Source organism: Erinaceus europaeus, chromosome 11, assembly GCF_950295315.1.
Source record: "Erinaceus europaeus chromosome 11, mEriEur2.1, whole genome shotgun sequence".
In the NCBI taxonomy this organism is placed as follows: domain Eukaryota; kingdom Metazoa; phylum Chordata; class Mammalia; order Eulipotyphla; family Erinaceidae; genus Erinaceus; species Erinaceus europaeus.
The window spans coordinates 115599206-115618498 of NC_080172.1; the positions used below are offsets into that span (position 1 = coordinate 115599206).

Consider the following 19293-nt stretch of genomic DNA (forward strand, 5'->3'; position numbering starts at 1 on the left):
AGAGGGGGAGACATGTCAGGGGAAGATGACCAGAGGACTCTGAACCCCAATTCCATCAGGACCCAGAGAGAAAAGAGGGAAAAAGGAAGGACATTTGGAAGTAGTAATAAGTGTAGGTGTGACTAGGAAAAGAACAGAAGGGGGGCTGGGCGGCAATAACCCTGGAGACAAAGAAAGAGAGAGAGAGAGAGAGAGAGAGAGAAGGCAAGACCATAGGGAAAAAAAAAAAGGCACTTAGGTCCCAGGCTCAATCTCCAGCTCTGTCATAAGCAGAGATGAGCAGTGCTCTGGTCTCTTGCTCCTTTCCCCTCTCTCTCTCTCTCTCTCTCATTAAAAAATAAATAAACGTGGTCCGGGAGGTGGCACAGTGATAAAGCTTTGGACTCTCAAGCACGAGGTCCTGAGTTCGATCCCCAGCAGCACATGTGCCAGAGTGATGTCTGGTTCTTTCTCTCTCCTCCTGTCTTTCTCATAAATAAATATAATCTTTACAAAATAAACACATAAATAAATAACAAATAGGGTGCCGGCCAGGTGGTAAAGCACTGGATTAAGTGCCCACATCACCATGCACAGGGATCCAGGTTTGAGCCCTCGCTCCCCACCTGCAGGGGTGGAGTGGGGAGCTTCATGAGCAGTGAAGCAGGTCTGCAAGTGTCTGTCTGTCTCTCTTTCTCTCTATCCCCCATCCCTCTCAATTTCTCTGTTTCCTATCCAATAAAAAATAGAAGAAGAAAAAGGAAGGAAGGAAAAAAAGGCCGCTGGGAGCAGTAGATTCACAGTGCCAGCGCTGAGCCCCAGTGGTAACCCTGGTGGCAGAAAAAAAAAAAAGGGAATAAGTAAATAAATTAAATCTCCTCATTGATAAAAGGAAAAAAAGAAAGAAAAAAGCCAAAAAAAAAGGAATAAGTAAATAAATTAAATCTCCTCATTGATAAAAGGAAAAAAAGAAAGAAAAAAGCCAAAAAAAGGGAATAAGTAAATAAATTAAATCTCCTCATTGATAAAAGGAAAAAAAGAAAGAAAAAAGCCAAAAAAAAAAGGAATGGGGGGGTCAGATGGTAGCGCAGCGGGTTAAGCGCACGTGGCACAAGCGCAAGGACCGGCGTAAGGATCCCGGTTCGAGCCCCCGGCTCCCCACCTGCAGGGTCGTCGCTTCACAGGCAGTGAAGCAGGTCTGCAGGTGTCTGTCTTTCTCTCCCCCTCTCTGTCTTCCCCTCCTCTCCATTTCTCTCTGTCCTATCCAACAACATCATTAACAACAATAATAAAACAACAAGGGCAACAAAGGGGAATAAATAAATAAATAATCTTTAAAAAAAAAAAAAAAGAAAAAAGGGATGGGTAGAAAGCATAATGGTCGAGGCCAAGTGGTGGCGCACCTGGTTAAGCACATACACTACAGTGCTCAAGGACCCAGGTTCGAGCCCCTGGTCCCCACCTGCAGGGGGAAAGCTTCACAAGTGGTGAAGCAGGGATGCAGGTGTCTCTCTGTCTCTGCCTTTCTATCACCCCCTTCCCTCTCAATTTCTGACTGTCTCTATGCAACAGATAAAGATTTAAAAATAATAGTAATAATAACAGAAAGCATAATGGTCATCCAAACAAACTTTCAAGCCTGAGGCACTGAAAGTCCCAGGTTCAATCCCAGCACCACCACCAGCAGGAACTGAACAGTGCTCTGGTAAAAAAAATAAATAAACAAACTATTTATGAGGAAGAGGAGGAAGAAAAGAATTTTGGTGTTAGAGCTAGTGCACAAATGCAGAAACTGAGATCCAAACAGAACTGACTTGGACCCAACGTGTCACAGCAGGGAGGAGGCATTCCTTGTAGAATCACCCTCACCCAGAACTCGGCAGGAGAGCGTCGGGGAGAGGGACTGCGTGGGATCCTGGCGTGGGAAGTGAGCAGCAGTCGGCAGTTTCTTCCTTCTGAATTGCTGTGGGCGCTGGGGCCGTCACGTCCTGGGAACCGTTCTCAAGCTCTCCTGGCTCAGGCTCCGACGGTGTCTCCTGTGGCCTCATCTGTGGGGCACCTGTCTCCTTGGGGGCCCGGTCTCTCGGCTGCTGTCCACCGCAGTCCAAGGTGCAGCAAGGCTCTGTCAGCTGGACTACATCTGCCCCATTTTCTGCTTGGGGACCTGGAGTGGGATGACACGCCCGGCCCTGCCAAGGACAAGAAACCACGGCGAGGAGTCCGGCTGAACCGTGACACTGAGGGGCCGGCTGTCAGACACAGCTGGTCCAGATGCCTGAGTTCTCCTAACACACCCTGAAGACAGAGCGGGCTCCCTCCACACCTCCCTCCAATTTGAGAGATGAGAAAATCATACAGGAGGCTTGGCCCACTCAAAGACATTTTCTTTTTTTCTTTTTTTAAAGATTTTATTTATGAGAAAGATAGGAGGAGAGAAAGAACCAGATATCACACTGGAACATGTACCGCCGGAGACTGAACTCAGAACCTCATGCTTGAGAGTCTGATGTTTTATCTACCGCACCACTTCCTGAACATATATTTTCCTTTCTTTCTTTCTTTCTATATATTTTTAAAGATTTTATTTATTTATTAATAATGAGAAAGGAGAAGAGAGAGAAAGAGCCAGACATCACTCTGGTACACATGCTGCCTGGAATTAAACTTGAGACCATATGCTTGAGAGTCCAGTACTTTATCCATTGCGCCACCTCCCAGACCACTCAAAGTCACTTTCTTCCCTTTCTTTTTAAATACTTTTATTTATTTATTATTGAATAGAAACAGAGATTGGGCAGGGAGGGATACACAGCATAATGGTTATGCAAAGAGACTCTCATACCTGAGGCTCCAAAGTCCCAGGTTCAATCCCCTGTACCACCATCAGCCAAAGCTGAGCAGTGCTCTGGTTGAAAGAAAGAAAGAAAGAAAGAAAGAAAGAAAGAAAGAAAGAAAGAAAGAAAGGGAGTCGGGCTGTAGCGCAGCTGGTTAAGCACACGTGGTGCCAAAGCCCAAGGACCGGCATCAGGATCCCGGTTCCAGCCGCCGGCTCCCCACCTGCAGGTGAAGCAGGTCTGCAGGTGTCTGTCTTTCTCTCCCCCTCTCTGTCTTCCCCTCCTCTCTCCATTTCTCTCTGTCCTATCCAACAACAATGACATCAATAACTACAACAAGGGCAACAAAAGGGAATAAATAAATATATTTTTAAATTTTTTTAAAAAGAGAGGGGGCCAGGTGGTGGCGCACCTGGTTGAGTGCACATATTACAGTGCACAAGGATCCAGGTTCGAGCTCCTGGTCCCCACCTGCAGGGGAAAAGGTTCATGAGTGGTGAAGCAGGGCTGCTGGTGTCTCTCTGTCCTCTCCCTCTCTATACCCCCTTCCCTCTCTCAATTTCCAGCTTTCTCTATCCAATATATAAATAAAGATGATAAAAAAAAATTTAAGAAAAGGAAAAGAAAAAGAGAGATTGAGAGGGGAAGGGGTGATAGAGAGGGGAAGAGAGGGCAGGGATAGACAGTGTAGTGGTTATTCAAAGAGACTCTCATGCCTGAGGCTCTGAAGTCTAAGGTTCAGTCCCCTACACCACCATAAGCCAGTGCTCAAGAGAAAAAAAAAAAAAAAAAAAAGAGGGAAAGAGACCGAGAGGTATTTGCAGCCCTGCTTCCTGCTTCACCACTCGTGAAGCTTTCCCCCTGCAGATGGGGACCAGGGGCTTGAACCTGGGTCCTTATGAACTATAATGTAAGTGCTTAACCAGGTGTACCACCACCTGCTCCCTTCAAAGTCATTTTCTATATAATTTTGTAAAGGTAAAATGAAAGGGGGGCCAGACGGTAGCGCAGCAGGTTAAGCGCACATGGTGCAAAGCTCAAGGACCGGCGTGAGGATCCCGGTTCGAGCCCCTGGCTCCCCACCTGCAGGGGAGTCGCTTCATAAGTGGTGAAGCAGGTCTGCAGGTGTCTATGTTTCTCTCCCCGGCCCCCTGTCTTTCCCATTCCTCTTGATTTCTCTCTGTCCTATTCAACAATAATAACTACAACAACAACAACAGCAAGGGCAACAAAATAGGAAAAAATGGCCTCCAGGAGCAGTGGATTCATAATGCAGACACTGATAGCCCTGGAGGGAAGAAAAGAAGAAAATCTGGAGAATGTGAGGAGAGAGATTCCTCTTTTAATAAGACTTCCCAGGTCCCAGGGAGTGGCTGGGGATATGGCTTAGCAAGCAGAATACCATGGTACAAATTCAACAGGAGAAGGGCCCAAGCTGTCTCTCAGTTCACAGCACACATGAAGACCCATGTGGCCATGGCCTGGGAGGTAGTGCAGTGGGTTGAGTGCTGGACTCTCAATCACGAGCTTCTTTCCAAGTTTGATCCCCAGTAGCGCATGAGCCAGAGTGATCCCCTGGTTCGTTTTCTCTCTCTGTCTCTCTCTCTCCCTCTCCTCTTATGTTTCTCAATAATAAATAAAATATTTGGGGAGTCGGGCGTTAGCACAGCGGGTTAAGCACACGTGGCGTGAAGCGCAAGGACAGGCTTAAGGAAGCAAGTTCGAGCCCCCGCTCCCCACCTGCAGGGGAGTCGCTTCACAGGCGGTGAAGCAGGTCTGCAGGTGTCTTTCTCTCCCCCTCTCTTGTCTTCCTCTCCTTTCTCCATTTCTCTCTGCCCTATCCAACAACAATAACAATAATAACTACAACAATAAAACAAGCACAACAAAAGGGAATAAAAAATAAAATATTTTTAAAATAAATAAAATATTTGGAGAAAAAAAAAAGGAGCTGGAATTTCTTAGTGACCCACAAAGATCTGACATGACCCCAGGGCACAGGGAGGCATGGACATATGTCCATCAGGATGGGGACCCCGGGAGCTCTTCCAACTTCCCCGTGCGCACACCATTCCAGCCCTCCAGCCCCAGCCCCAGCCCCAGCCCCAGCCCCAGCCCCAGCCCCAGGAAAACCACCTCGAAGCTCTCAGTGGCTTGCGCCTCCAGGGTCCTTGGGCTCTGTGGGCTCCCCAGCTGGTCCTCAGCCTCCTCCTCCACACCCTGGTTCTGCAGCCTTTTGTTAGCTGCAGGTGCACCGGTGGGCAAAGCCGCGGGGTCACTTCCTGCGCTGGTCTGATCCAGCCCTGTTTGAAGCTCCCTGGGTCCTTTCGGGGGGGGGCAGGATGACTTCTTCTTCCTGGGGGAATAGACACAGGGACACGTCAGCTTCCAGAGGGAGCACAGTTTTTTATATATGTATGTTGGGTTTTTTTTTTTGGTTTTTTTTTTTTTGCCCTCATGGTTATCCCTGGGGCTCAGTGCTAGCACCATGAATCCATGGCTCCTGGAGAACATTTATTCATTCCTTTTTTAAAAATATATATTTATTTCCTTTTGTTGCCCTTGCTTTATTGTAGTTATTATTGTTGTTGTTGGATAGTACAGAGAGAAATGCAGAGAGGGGAAGACAGAGAGGGGGAGAGAAAGATAGACACCTGCAGACCTGCTTCACCGTATGTGAAGAGACTCCCCCTGCAGGTTGGGACCGGGGGCTCGAACTGGGATCTTTAATCCAGTCCTTGCACTTTGCGCCACCTGCGCTTTACCCGCTGCACTACTGCACAACTCCCTCCTTTTTTTTTTTTTTTTTTTTACCTCTAAGGTTATGACTGGGACTCAGTGCCTACACTACGAATCTACTGCTCCTGGTGGCTATTTTTTTTTTTTGTCCATTTTTTAATTGGATAGGACAGAGAGATATTGAGAGGGGAGGGGAAGGTATAGAAGGGGAGAGAAAGACAGACACCCACAGACCTGCTTCACTGCTCATGAAGCTTCGCTCTGCAGGAGGGGAGCAGGGGCTCGAACCTGGATCTTTGCGGGGGTCCTTGTTCTTAATACTATGTGCGCTTAACCAGGTGCACCACTGTCCAGCCCCCAGTTTTACATTCTTATACTTACTCGTTCTCTCAAAGCATTTGCACAGGGTTAAGCACACCTCAGGGGCATATTTAACATCTGGGAGAGAAATAGGAAGGCCTCATTTGTCTTATGTGTCAGTGTTGACAGGAGTAAGGTATAATAATTTTATCCTTATTTCCTGTTGTCTAGAAAGGGTGGAGCGAACTGGGATTCAGAGAGGCTAGAGTCCAGGGTCATTAGCGAGTTGACAGCTCAGAACTTGATGATGTCTGAGCTCACTTTAACATTCTGGAGTACTTCCTCCAGGCTCATCCTAAGGAAATAGGTAGATTATTGAGAGAGGGGAGTTGGACGGTGGCGCAGCGGGTTAAGCGCACATGGGACAAAGCGCAAGGACTGGCGTCAGGATCCCGGTTTGAGCCCCCGGCTCCCCACCTGCAGGGGAGTCTCTTCACAGGCGGTGAAGCAGGTCTGCAGGTGTCTGTCTTTCTCTCCCCCTCTCTGTCTTCTCCTCCCCTCTCCATTTCTCTCTGTCCTAACAACGACGACATCAATAACAACAACACTGTTAAAAACAAGGGCAACAAAAGGGAAAAATAAATAAATAAATAAATAAAAGATTATTGAGAGAGAGAGAGAACCAGAGGACCACTCTGGTATACTGAACCCACTGTACTACCTCCCAGGCCACATCCCTACACCCATATCTAAGTGATTTAATTATCATCTTCAAATAATCACATAACTTTTCATAGTTATAATTGTGTTGCATATGTGATTCTATAATTTCTGTCCAATTAATACTATATATTTTTTTCTCATGCCAAATATCCTCCATAAATATGCAGTGTGTGTGTGTGTGTGTGTGTGTGTGTGTGTGTGTGTGTGTGTAAGTGACCAGAACTCACACATGTGTAATCATGGCTCCTGGGCTAGGGCTGACTTTTTCAGTCAGTCAGAGGCTGAAAGAGCGGGAGACACCACAGCCCTGGGTTCACCCTGCCAGCCGTCCCACACTATGTCAAGCCTTTGCTGTGGCAACCCCGTTACTGGGGCTCGAAGCTGGACCACACACAGCAAGGGAAGGACTGGGCCTCTATGTGGTGGGCTGCCTCTCCAGCCCCTCAAACATATTTCTACAATGAAAATGCAGAGCTCAAAGGGGGCCAGGCGGCAGCACAGCTGGTCAGTCACACATGACAGGGCGCAAGGACCCGGGTTCAAGCCCCTGGCTCCCAATTGCAGGGTGGACGTTTAACAAGTGGTGAAGCAGTGCTGCGAGTGTCTCTCTGTCTCTCTCCCTCTGCCTCCCCCTCCCATCTCACTTTCTCTTAGTCTCTACCCAATAACATAAACAAAAATTTTAAAATGGAAATGCAAAGCTCCATAGGTTACAGGCCATCAGTTTATATAACAATACCCCTACTGTGGGTAGATATAGAACACCGGCTTTCCAAAAGCTTTTTGGTGCTTAAAATAATGTAACAGTAAGCGCACGTGGCGCAAAGCGCAAGGACCGGTGTAAGGATCCCGGTTCGAGCCCCCGGCTCCCCACCTGCAGGGGAGTCACTTCACAGGTGGTAAAGCAGGTCTGCAGGTGTCTGTCTTTCTCTCCCCCTCTCTGTCTTCCCCTCCTCTCTCCATTTCTCTCTGTCCTATCCAACAACGACATCAATAACAACAACAATAAAACAATAAGGGAAACAAAAGAGAATAAATAAATAAATAAATATAAAAAAACAATGTAACAGTGAAAATCTTTGTATATAAAATGCTCCCAAAATCTTCAATCATCTCCTCGGCGAACATTTCTAGAAGTGGAGGAAGGCAGGTAAAGACAGTTGTAAGGCAATTTAAACAAACTGCCACGTCGTGGAAGCAGTTATGTGGAAATGTTTTTTGTTGTTGTTGCCCTTGTTGTTATTGTTATTATTGTTGTAGTTATTATTGTCGAATAGGACAGAGAGAAATAAAGAGGGATGGGAAAGACAGAGGGGGGGAGAGAACGATAGATACCCGCAGACCTGCTTCGCCACTTGTGAAGAGACTCCCCTGCAGGTGGGGAGCCGAGGGCTTGAACCAGGATCCTTGTGAGTGTCCTTGTGCTTCGTACTATTCGAACTTTGTTGGTTTGCTTCTAAATTCTGCTTATCAGACCTTCTGTTCTGATCATCACATTAGGTTTGCTTGTATTACTTAGGATGTGGTCTGTTTACATCATCACTGTTTACCTGGGTCCCGCCCTGCCTGCAGGGGATTGGTTTCATCCCCACTGGTTAGATGGAAGCTTTCTATGTTCTGTTTGCACTCTTTTTTTGCTCCGCCCCCTCTCCTAGTCATTTCCTTTCCCTTGTCACTTCTGGTGAAGAGATGCATAAAAGGCGATGGATCTGACTAATAAACGAGACGCTGTGTCCCTGGTCGTCTGTCTCCCGCCCGCGAAGCTAGCTCGGCCCGGCAAATGGCGCCCTGAACAGGGACTGGCAGAACTTAACTGGGTACATCACCACCTGCCCCCTCTTCTTCCTCCCCTCCTTTTTCTAAATTATTATTATTTTTTATTTTTTTACCAGAGCACTGCTCAGCTCTGGCTTATGGTGGTGCAGGGGATTGAACTTGGGACTTTGGAGCCTCAGATATGAGAGTCTATTTGCATCAGCATTATGCTATCTACCCCTGCCCTCTTCCCTCCTTCTTTCCTTTATTTCTCTTCTTCTTAAAAATACATCCTCAGGGGAGTCAGGTGGTAGCGCAGTAGGTTAAGGGCATGTGGCATAAAACTCAAGGACCGGCGTAAGGATCCCGGTTCGAGCCCCTGGCTCTTCACCTGCAGGGGAGTCGCTTCACCGGCGGTGAAGCAGGTCTGCAGGTGTCTGTCTTCCTCTCCCCTCTCTGTCTTCCCCTCCTCTCTCCATTTCTCTCTTTCCTATCCAATAACAATGACATCAGTAACAATGATAATAATAACCACAACAATGGTAAAACAACCAGGTTAACAAAAGGGAAAAATGGCCTCCAGGAGCAGTGGCTTCATGGTGCAGGCACCAAGCCCCGGCAATAACCTTGGAGGCAAAAAAAAAAAAAAAAAAAAAAAATCCTCAGGAGTCGGGCGGTAGCACAGCGTTAAGCGCACATGGCACAAAGTGCAAGGACCAGCACAAGGATCCCGGTTCGAGCCCCCGGCTCCCCACCGGCAGGGGAGTCGCTTCCCAGGCGGTGAAGCAGGTCTGCAGGTGTCTGTCTTTCTCTCCCCCTCTCTGTCTTCCCCTCCTCTCTCCATGTCTCTCTGTCCTATCCAACAACAATGACATCAATAACAACAATGATTACAACAAGAAAACAACAAGGTCAACAAAAGGAATTAAATATATATTTTTAAAAAGACATTCTGTGAGTTCCCAAATATACAAAGTATTTAGAAAACAATGGCAGCACTGCCACATACGGGTGCATTTCTGCGTCTCAGTGTCTTTTATCTTCTTTTTCATTATTAATTCAGTGGCGTTAAAGCTGGGACTTAACACTCTGGTTTCTCTTCAGATCGAATCAATATTTTGCCTTTTAACCAGTGACTAAACCTTGAAAGTGGACCTGGCACCAGGCAGTTATAGGAACAAGGGCTTATGGCAGAACAAGGCACGTAGCCTCCCTTGAGTAAGACACAGAGGAGGCCGTGGTCTCGTTACCAGAGACCTGGTCTGCTTCTCGAAGCGAGAGAAGCTCTGTGTCGGTGTGGGTAGCACCCGCCTCAGGCTGAGCGTTTTCTCTCTTTTCCCAAATTGGGTGAGCTGGCAGGGGTTTTCACCTGAATTTGTCCTCTGGAAGCCCCCCCCCCCCCATCTCACCCTGCTTCTGCCAAATGCCTCTGCTCCTGGGTCCTGGGTGCTGGGGAGTCCTCCTCCGACATGTCTATGTGCCCAGACCTCTTCTCCGGCTCCCCCAGAGTTAATGAGGGCTGCATTTCACTGCCCATCTCCGCAGCATCTAGAATCACCTGGAACAGAGATGCCACTGCAGGTCAGGGAGACAGCATAGTGGTTCTGCAAAGAGACTCTCATGCCTGGGGCTCTAAAGTCCCAGGTTCAATTCTCTGTAGCAGCTTAAACAACAATTGAACAGTGCTAAAAAAAAAAAATTGAACAGTGCTCTGGTTTAAATATATATATGGAGAGAGAGAGAGAGAGAAAGGAAGAGAGAGAGGTGTCCGGGAAGTGTCATTTAAAGTGTCAGGACTGAACCTGACACTTTGGAGCCTCAGGCAGGAAAGTCTCTTTGCAGAACCATTATGCTTTCTACCCTCCGCCCTCTTTTTCATTAATCAATAAATAAAATCTTAAAGAGAAAAAGGGGGGGTTAGGCAGCAGGTTAAGCGCACGTGGTGCAAAGTGCAAGGACCGGCATAAGGATCCCAGTTTGAGCCCCCAGCTCCCCACCTGCAAGGGAGTGGCTTCACAAGTGGTGAAGCAGGTCTGCAGGTCTCTGTCTTTCTCTCCTCCTCTCTGTCTCCCCTCCTCCCTCCATTTCTCTCTGTCCTATCCAACAATAGCAGCAATAACAATAACAACAACAGGGGCAACAAAAATGGGGGGAAAATGGCCTCCAGGAGCAGTGGATTCGTAGTGCAATCACTGAGGCCCAGCAATAACTGTGGAGGCTAAAAAAGAGAGGGGAGCCAGGCGGTAGTGCAGTGGGTTAAGCGCACATGGGGCAAAGCGCAAGGACCATATGTAAGGATCCCGGTTCAAGCCCCCGGCTCCCCACCTGCAGGGGAGTCGCTTCACAGGCAGTGAAGCAGGTCTGGAGTCACTTCACAGGCGGTGAAGCAGGTCTGCAGGTGTCTGTCTTTCTCTCCCCCTCTCTGTCTTCCCCTCCTCTCTCCATTTCTCTCTGTCCTATCCAACAATGATGACATTAATAAGAACAACAACAATAAAACAACAACAATAAAACAACAAAGACAACAAAAGGCAATAAATAAATATTTTTTTAAAAAGAGAGAGAGATAAAGAGAGAGATAAAAGCCAGGCAGTGGCGTACCCAGTTAAGCACATATAGTACTATGCAGAAGTACATGCAAGGACCCAAGTTCAAGCCCCCACTCCCCACCTGAAGGGATACATTTCATAAGCAATGAAGCAGGTCTGCAGGTATCTATCTTTCTCTCTCTCCCTCTCTCCCTTCCCCTCTTCTCTCAATTTCTCTGTCCTATCCAATAAAATGGAAAAAATAGCTGCCAGGAGTCATGGATTCAGTGCTGACACCAAGACCCAGCGATAACCCTGGAGAAAAAGAGAGAGAGAGAGAGAGAGAGAGAGAGAGATGCCCATGACACAACCTCAAGGGCTTGTCCCAAGTTCTCAGACTAGAGGCTGCACGGTGGTGCATTGGGTTAAGCACAGAAATCACAAGTTGTCAGACTGAAGGGACTGTCTCCGTAACTCCTGAGTTTGGGATGGCATTTGCTCTGCAGGATGGGCTACACTTCCCAAACCCTGAATGCCTGTCTCTCTCTCTCACCAGAGCACTTCTCAGCTCTGGCTTATGGTGATACAGGGGACTGAACCTGGGATTCTGGAGTCTCAGGCATGAACATCTCTTTGCATAACCATGAGGCTATCTACCCCCTAGTTTTTTGGTTTTTTTTTTTTTTTTGGCCTCCACTGCTGGGGCTCAGTGCCTGCACCATGAATCCACCGCTCCTGGAGGCTTTAACAATTTTTTTTTATATTTATTTATTTTCCCTTTTGTTGCCCTTGTTGTTTTATTGTTGTAGTTATTATTGTTGTTGATGTCATCATTGTTGGATAGGACAGAGAGAAATGGGAGAGAGGAGGGGAAGACAGAGAGAGGGAGAGAAAGATAGACACCTGCAGACCTGCTTCACCGCCTGGGAAGCGACTCCCCTGCAGGTGGGGAGCTGGGGGCTTGAACCGGGATCCTTACGCCGGTCCTTGTGCTTTGTGCCACATGTACTTAACCCGCTGCACTACTGCCCAATTTGCGGGGGCTTTTATTTTTCTTTTGTTGCCCTTGTTGTTTTATCCTTGTTGTGGTTATTATTGTCATTGTTATTGTTGTTGGATAGGACAGAGAGAAATGGAGAGAGGAGGGGAAGACAGAGAGGGGGAGAGAAAGACAGACACCTGCAGACCTGCTTCACCGCCGGTGAAGCGACTCCCCTGCAGGTGGGGAGCCGGGGCCTCGAACCAGGATCCTTACACCGGTCCTCGCGCTTTGCGCCACCTGCACTTAACCCATTGTGCTACCGCCCGACCCCTAGCCCCCAGTTTTAATGAAAGCCACTGGGGAGGAAGCTGGCACCGGAGGGAAGAGGAGTGGAGGGAGTTAGAACGTGAGGTACATGGTAGGTCTCACCTGGCTGATGTCGAACATACTAGACTCAACGCCAGCTCTCTTGTCCATGGCCCTCAAGCCAGGACCTGGCTGGACCTCCAGCATCTTGATCCTAGCCTCCTCGAACACCTGGCCGCTCCTGTTGTCCATTGTACCGGGGCTGACCGGGGCGACAGGTGGTGGCATCAGCCGTGGCGCTCCCACAGGAGAATACCAACCTGCTCCAGCAAGCCGGGAACCGTCACTCGGCAGCCCGTGCAGAGCCTGCGGTGCAGAAAGCCCGGCTCAGGGGCAGAGGCGGCACCCGGGCTGGCACAGGACAGCCACATGTGCTCCCTGATGCTCACAACTGTCAGGCCAGAGCCAGGCAGTGGCCTATGTGGCTGAGCCACCTGTCACCTTATGTGAGGATGTGGGTTCTAGACCCTGGCTCCCACCTGCGTGGGAAGGAGGTACATAAGTGACGAAGCAGTGCTACCACTGCCCTCCCTCCTTATCTCCCTGTGCCTTCTGAGTTTCTCCCTGCCCTACAAAGAGAGGGAGAGAGGGAGGAGAGAGAGAGAGAGATGGGAGGAGAGGAAGAAAGAGCAGGTCTTAGGAAGTCAAGCAGAGGTTCAACTTCACAGAGCAGAAACTCAGCCGCAATCAGCAGATCTCCAAGACCCACAGACTTTCCATTCTTGCTGCATTTCCAAAGTGTCATCTTTGCAGAGGCCAGGCCGTGGTGCACCCGATTAAGCACACACACTACAGGGCGCAAGGACCTGGGTTCAAGCCCCTGGTCCCCACCTGCAGGGAGAATGCCTCCTGAGTGGTGAAGTAGAGCTGCAGGGGTCTCTCTGTCTGTCTCTATCTCCCCCTCCCCTCTCAATTTGTCTCTATCCAATAATAAATAAGTCAATTTAATTAAAAAAAAAAGACTTAAAAAAGAGTGGGGGGTAGGCTGTAGCGCAGCGGGTTAAGCGCAGGTGGCGCAAAGCACAAGGACCGGCATAAGGATCCTGGTTCGAGCCCCCGGCTCCCCACCTGCAGGGGAGTCGCTTCACAGGCGGTGAAGCAGGTCTGCAGGTGTCTGTCTTTCTCTCCCCCTCTCTGTCTCCCCCTCCTCTCTCCATTTCTCTCTGTCCTATCTGACAACAACAACAGCAATGGCAACAATAATAACAATAACAAGGGCAACAAAATAGGAAAAATGGCCTTCAGGAGCAGTGGATTCGTAGGGGCTGGCATCAAGCTCCAGCAATAACACTGGAGGGGGAAAAAAAAGTGATCCAAGAGGTGGAACAGTGTTTAAAACATTAGATTCTAATGCTTGAGGTCCTTAGTTCAATCCCTGGCAGCACATGTACCAGAGTGATGTTTGGTTCTTTATCTCTCTGTTCCTATCTTTCTCTCTAATCAATAAATAAACACTTAAAAAAAAAAAAGTAATCTTTGCCATACTGCCCATCCGCCCCCCAGGATCATCACAGGGTCAGCACAACACACACACACACACACACACACACACACACACACACACACACACAGACACCAGTGAGACCTTGTGCCCTTGAAGCTCTTGAGGGTGGCACTTCACTTTCAAAGAAGGAGGCAAGCCAGCATCCATGCAGGAAGCTTCTATTTGCTGGGCATGTTTGCATGTAGCAGTCTTCTCCTCACCAGCCTGTGAAGTCAGCGAGCTCAATCCTGTTTTCATGACAAGGAAAATGAGGCTTGGAGGGTCCCTGTTTGTTGTCCAATACTATACAGCTGGTGGCCCAGGAGACAGCACAGTAGGTAAGCCACTGGACTCTTAAGCCTGAGGTCCCGAGTTTGAGCCCCAGCACCGCACATGCCAGAGTGATGCTCTGGTTCTCTCTCTCCCTCCCTCATAAAAATGATCAACCTTAAACATATGTACGGGGGAGTCGGGCGGTAGAGCAGCGGGTTAAGCGCAGGTGGCGCAAAGCACAAGGACCGGCATAAGGATCCCGGTTCGAGCCCCAGGCTCCCCACCTGCAGGGGAGTCGCTTCACAGGCGGTGAAGCAGGTCTGCAGGTGTCTGTCTTTCTCTCCTCCTCTCTGTCTTCCCCTCCTCTCTCCATGTCTCTCTGTCCTAGCCAGCAACGACGACAACAATAATAACTACAACAATAAAACAACAAGGGCAACAAAAGGGAATAAATAAATAAAATAAAATATTAAAAAAAAACAAAAACATATGTACGGGCCGGGCTGGGGTGTACCTTGTGACTGTACACAGTACCAAGTATAAGGACCATACAAGGACCCAGATTCAAGCCCCTCATGCCTACCTCCATGAGGGAAGTTTCTATCTCCCCTTCCCTCCTTAATTTCTCTCTGTCCTATCAAACAAAAATGAATAAATAGGGAGTCTGGTGGTAGCGCAGCGGGTTAAGCTCAGGTGGCGCAAAGCACAAGGACCAGCGGAAGGACCCCAGTTCGAGCCCCCGGCTCCCCACCTGCAGGGGAGTCACTTCATGAGCAGTGAAGCAGGTGTCTTTCTCCCCCCCCTCTGTCTTCCCCTCCTCTCTCCATTTCTCTGTCCTATCCAACAACAATGACATCAATAACAATAATAATAGTAACCACAACAATGATAAAACAACCAGGGCAACAAAAGGGGAAAAAATAGCCTCCAGGAGCAGTAGATTCGTGGTGCAAGAACCGAGCCCAGCAATAACCCTGGAGGGAAAATAAAATAAAATAAAACAAAAAAAAATACAGGCTTGTCCGATGCCCCAAACCACTCGTCACACCCTTGTACCTTGCCTCCCAAGAAGCTCAAGTCAGCCATCTGCTCATCGAATCAACAGTTGTTTAACAGACAAGCTGGCATGTGTTGGCACTGAGTGTTCTCGTGACTGGCATGGGTTACTGGGAACGCAGAAGAGGTGCCTCTAAGACTTGCTGACCCACACCTTCCTCCCCTCTCCTTCCAACCTTGCCTTCTCTGCCCGCCTGGGTCCTTCCCGCAGGCAGCTCCACACCCCCACAGCAGAGACCTCAGCTCAGCTCCCCGGTGGCGCTTCACCAAGGCTCAGTCCCAGTCTCCAAAGGGTCTGGGCTCTCACTTGGCCCAGAGAAGTCAGCGCTGTGCCAAGAACCCTTCCTTCCCTCGGACTGCCTCTCTCCCTTTAGGAGTCCTAGCATTCCGCTTCACTCTGAGTCTTTCTGCCACAGGGGTGGGGTCCCCACAGGCCTTTTAAACACGCCCCCCATTGTCCGCTGTCTCCACCTCAGAATCCTCGCCCCTCACAGTATTCTAAAGGCTGAAGCAGCACGTGGACACAGGTCCCAGAGGAGATCCGCCCCACCCGGAGCTCAGAGCCTTGCAATCCCCGGAAAGACACAGGCTTTCAGGATGGGGTTGGGGTGGCCGGTGCAGGCTGTACCCCTTTCTGAGCACAGCACGCTTTTTGGTTAACAGTTTGTTGAGAGGGGCCAGGTGGTGGCGCACCTGGTTGAGCGCACATGTTACAGTGCACAAGGACCCAGGTTCGAGCCCCTGGTCCCCACCTGCAGGGGGAATGCTTTGCAAGAGGTGAAGCAGGGCTGCAGGTGTCTCTCAGTCTCTCCCTCTCTATCACCCTCTTCCCTCTCGATTTCTGGCTGTCTCTATCCAGTAAATAAAAGATAAAGATAACAAAAAAAATTAAATATTAAAAAAAAAATGTTTGTTGAGATGACATTCTCACACCACATAGCTCACCCGTGTGAAGGGTACAACTCAGGGCAGCAAAATAGCTCACTTGAATAGTGCGCTGCTTGGCCAGCCGTGTGCGCGATCCACACTTGATCCCGGTCACCACTACACTGGAAAAAGCTTTGGTGCTGTGGTCTCTCTCTGTCTCTCTCTGTCTCCCTCTGTCTCCCTCTGTCTCCCTCTTTCTGCTTCTTTGTCTCTATATGAAAACGTCACCATCCTGGACAGGTGACGCCTGGTGATGACTAAAGTAAACAAACGAATGTTGGCTTGTCTAAAAAGTCATGACATTTAAAAATTTTTTTTTAATTGGGAGTCAGGCAATAGCGCAGCGGGTTAAGCGCAGGTGGCTCAAAGTGCAAGGACCGGCTCAAGGATCCCAGTTTGAGCCTCCGGCTCCCCACCTGCAGGGGACGCTTCACAGGCAGTGAAGCAGGTCTGCAGGTGTCTGTCTGTCTCTCCCCCTCTCTGTCTTCTTCCTCTCTCCATTTCTCTCTGTCCTATCCAACAATGACGACACCAACAACAATAATAACTACAACAACAATAAAACAACCAGGGCAACAAAAGGTAAAATAAATAATTAAAAATTTTTGAAAATTATCTTTCTTTATTGGATAGAGACAGCCAGGAATCAAGAGAGAAAAGGGAGATGGGGAAGCAATTACAGAAGCCAGACCTTCCACCTTCTGCGTCCCACAGTGACCCTGGGTCCATATTCCCAGAGAGATAGAGAATGGGAAAGCTGTCAGGGGAGGGGATGGGATACAGAGATCTGGTGGTGGGAATTGTATGAAGTTATACCCTTTTTATCCTGTGATTTTGTTAATGTCTCCTTTTAAAAATAAATTTTAAAAAAAGGGAGAGAGACAGACATCTGCAGCACTACTTCACCACTTGCAAAGCTTTCCCCCCAGCAGGTGGGGACCAGGGGCTCAAACCTGGGTCCTTGCGCACTGTAGCACATGCGCTCAAGCAGGTGCCCCACCACCCGGCCCCATGACATGTTCTTCTATGCCAAAATGCACCACAATGTTCCCGACAACCCCAAAAATAAAGGGTATGATTCACTGACTCTTAGTCTATGCACTATCCATGAGGATCATTTCTGGAACCATCCGTTCCACCCCGGTTCCATGGCTGCCAGTTCTTAGCAACATCGCCCCGCCAGATATTCGTCGGGATGCAGCATCATCTAAGTTCATTTCCCACGTCTACGCTCGACCGGACCTGCCAATATACGCGGATATCTTTGCCCACCGTGTCCAACGCTTGACGTCTTGTCACCCAATCTGGTCCCCTACGCCTACACTGAACTTCTCTGCTCCAGACTCTTGGAAACAGTTGGCAGTCAGCTGAGGTCAAGAACAAACACCTCATCACAGACCCCTGCGAGCCTCAACCCGGCTTTGACCTAGCACGTTATGATTGGGCCCTCCTCCATCGCTATCGAACAGGCCATGGCCGGTGCGCCGCTATGTTCCATCGCTGGGGAGCCAGAGACGACCCGAACTGCCCCTGCGGCTCCAGACAGACTATGACCCACATAGTCAACGACTGCCACCTCTCCAGATTCAAAGGAGGTCTCGAAACTTGACATCAGGCTCAACCTGACGCTGTGGACTGGCTACGGAAGAAGGGCAAACGCTAGAAGAAGTCTACGCACAGAGTCCTGTGGTCATCATCCCAACCCCAGAACAGTGTTCACCATCCCAGAGACCCCTCGTCCCTTCACTGTCACCCCACACCCAGCTCTAGGCCACCGCTAATCTCTTGGTCAGTCTCTACAACTTTGCCCTTTCTGGACATTCCATAGGAGTGGGATCAGATGATAGGTGGCCCTGGGTGTCTCGCCTCCTTCACTTAGCACAGGAACATTTTATCAGGGCACCATTCCTTTTTATGATAACTTTACAGCATTTTATCATTATATATATATATATATATATATATATATATATATATATATATATATATAGTTGAATGGAGGCAGAGAGAAATTGAGAGGTAGAGAGGTAGAGACACCTGCAGCCCTGTTTCACCATTCATGAAGCTTTCCCCCTGCATGTGGGGACCAGGGGCTTGAACCTGGGTCCTTGCACACTGTAATGTGAGTGCTTAACCAGGTGTGCCACCACCCGGCCCCTACAGCATCTTGTATATTTATTCATTTTCTTTTCTTTCTTTTTACCAGAGCACTGCTCAGCTCTGTCTTATGGTAGTGTGAGGGATCGAACCTGGGACTTCGGAGCCTCAGGCCTGAGAGTCTCTTGGCATAACCACTATGCTCTCTATCCCTGTCCTTATTCATTCATTCGTTCACAGACTTTTGAGTTGTTTCTACTTCGAGGTATACTAAGATTAATGCTGTGTGCAATATATCTTAATATCTGTGTGCAACTTTTTGTGGGGGCATCTGTTTTCTTTTATCTCATGTCGGGTTTTTTTTTTTTTTTTGGGGGGGCGCCTCTTTCCCGGGCACAAACTCCCGGCTTACCCGCTCTGTTGTGCACCAGGTGCGGGGGCCTAAGAGAATGTTCCGGGGCAGCAGGGGTGGAGCTATACAGGCCTCTCTCTATGGCCGACGACCTGGGGACTTGTCTAATGGGCAACCTATTTATTGAACAGAAAAGCAGGGTTTATAAGGGGTTGTAGGAGGAAGCAAGTTATCCATTCTATATATGGTTTTGGAGAAGAGGGACAAAGAGAAATGGAGGGTTGACAAAAGGTTAGAGCATCTCTAGTAAATGTTGAACAAGGGGTTTAGTTGATCAAAGGAACGAAGGAAGTGGTTATCAATAACTAGCAGACAGAGAGGAGCCTTAAGAGAGGAGATAGAGCATGTAGGATGAGAAGGGCCAGAGGAGGTGGAGGAGTAAAGAGGATGTTCTTGGTTGTAGTTTGACAGAGCAGGACAATGATGTGTGGGCCGTGTAGGATCAAAGAAGATGGACTTCTGTTAACTTCTGAGTCAACGAACCAGCTGGTTTGAGAACAAGGAAATGGGCTGCATGCAGGGTCTTTGTGAAGCAGGGAGGCTGACAGAGGAGACATTTCCTGGTGGTCGTTTTCCCTCCATGCTCAATCTCAAGTAGAGAGAGACTAATAGGAAAAGGCCGTGCCATCCAGACTCCCATATTTTAATAGGAGGTCCCACACCATGCTCAACCATATATATCCTCACAATTTCCCTACAGTCTCAGGCACTTAGAGCTGTGAGTGAACTGCTCATTCAGGTGGTGACTGTGGCTAGTGATGGGGGGAAGGGCTCACCAAGTGTTTTCCAAAGGAATGGCAGCATGTTACAGTCTGACCAACAGGCCCTGAGAGTTCCAA

General features: G+C 48.7%; 1 protein-coding gene and 1 long non-coding RNA gene across 3 annotated transcripts in view; both read right to left on the minus strand.

Annotated features, from left to right (window-relative positions):
* Positions 1-13025, minus strand: part of SPATA21 (spermatogenesis associated 21) — a 30803-nt gene extending 17778 nt beyond the window's left edge. For both annotated transcript variants that reach the window (XM_060200884.1, XM_060200883.1), the window contains exons 1-4: positions 12270-13025; positions 9740-9888; positions 4950-5169; positions 1849-2168 (exon numbers count right to left, since the gene is read on the minus strand). In XM_060200884.1, coding sequence (XP_060056867.1) covers positions 1849-2168; positions 4950-5169; positions 9740-9888; positions 12270-12434 — 854 coding nt within the window. In that variant the 5' untranslated portion in view covers positions 12435-13025. The remainder of the gene's footprint in view (positions 1-1848; positions 2169-4949; positions 5170-9739; positions 9889-12269) is intronic.
* A 163-nt stretch (positions 13026-13188) lies between these two features.
* On the minus strand, positions 13189-15448 carry LOC132541165 (uncharacterized). Its single transcript, XR_009552332.1, has 3 exons — positions 15257-15448; positions 15019-15128; positions 13189-13937 (listed from the first exon to the last, which is right to left on the minus strand). It is a non-coding gene; the product is annotated as an uncharacterized LOC132541165 (long non-coding RNA).
* Between the last annotated feature and the right edge of the window lie 3845 nt (positions 15449-19293).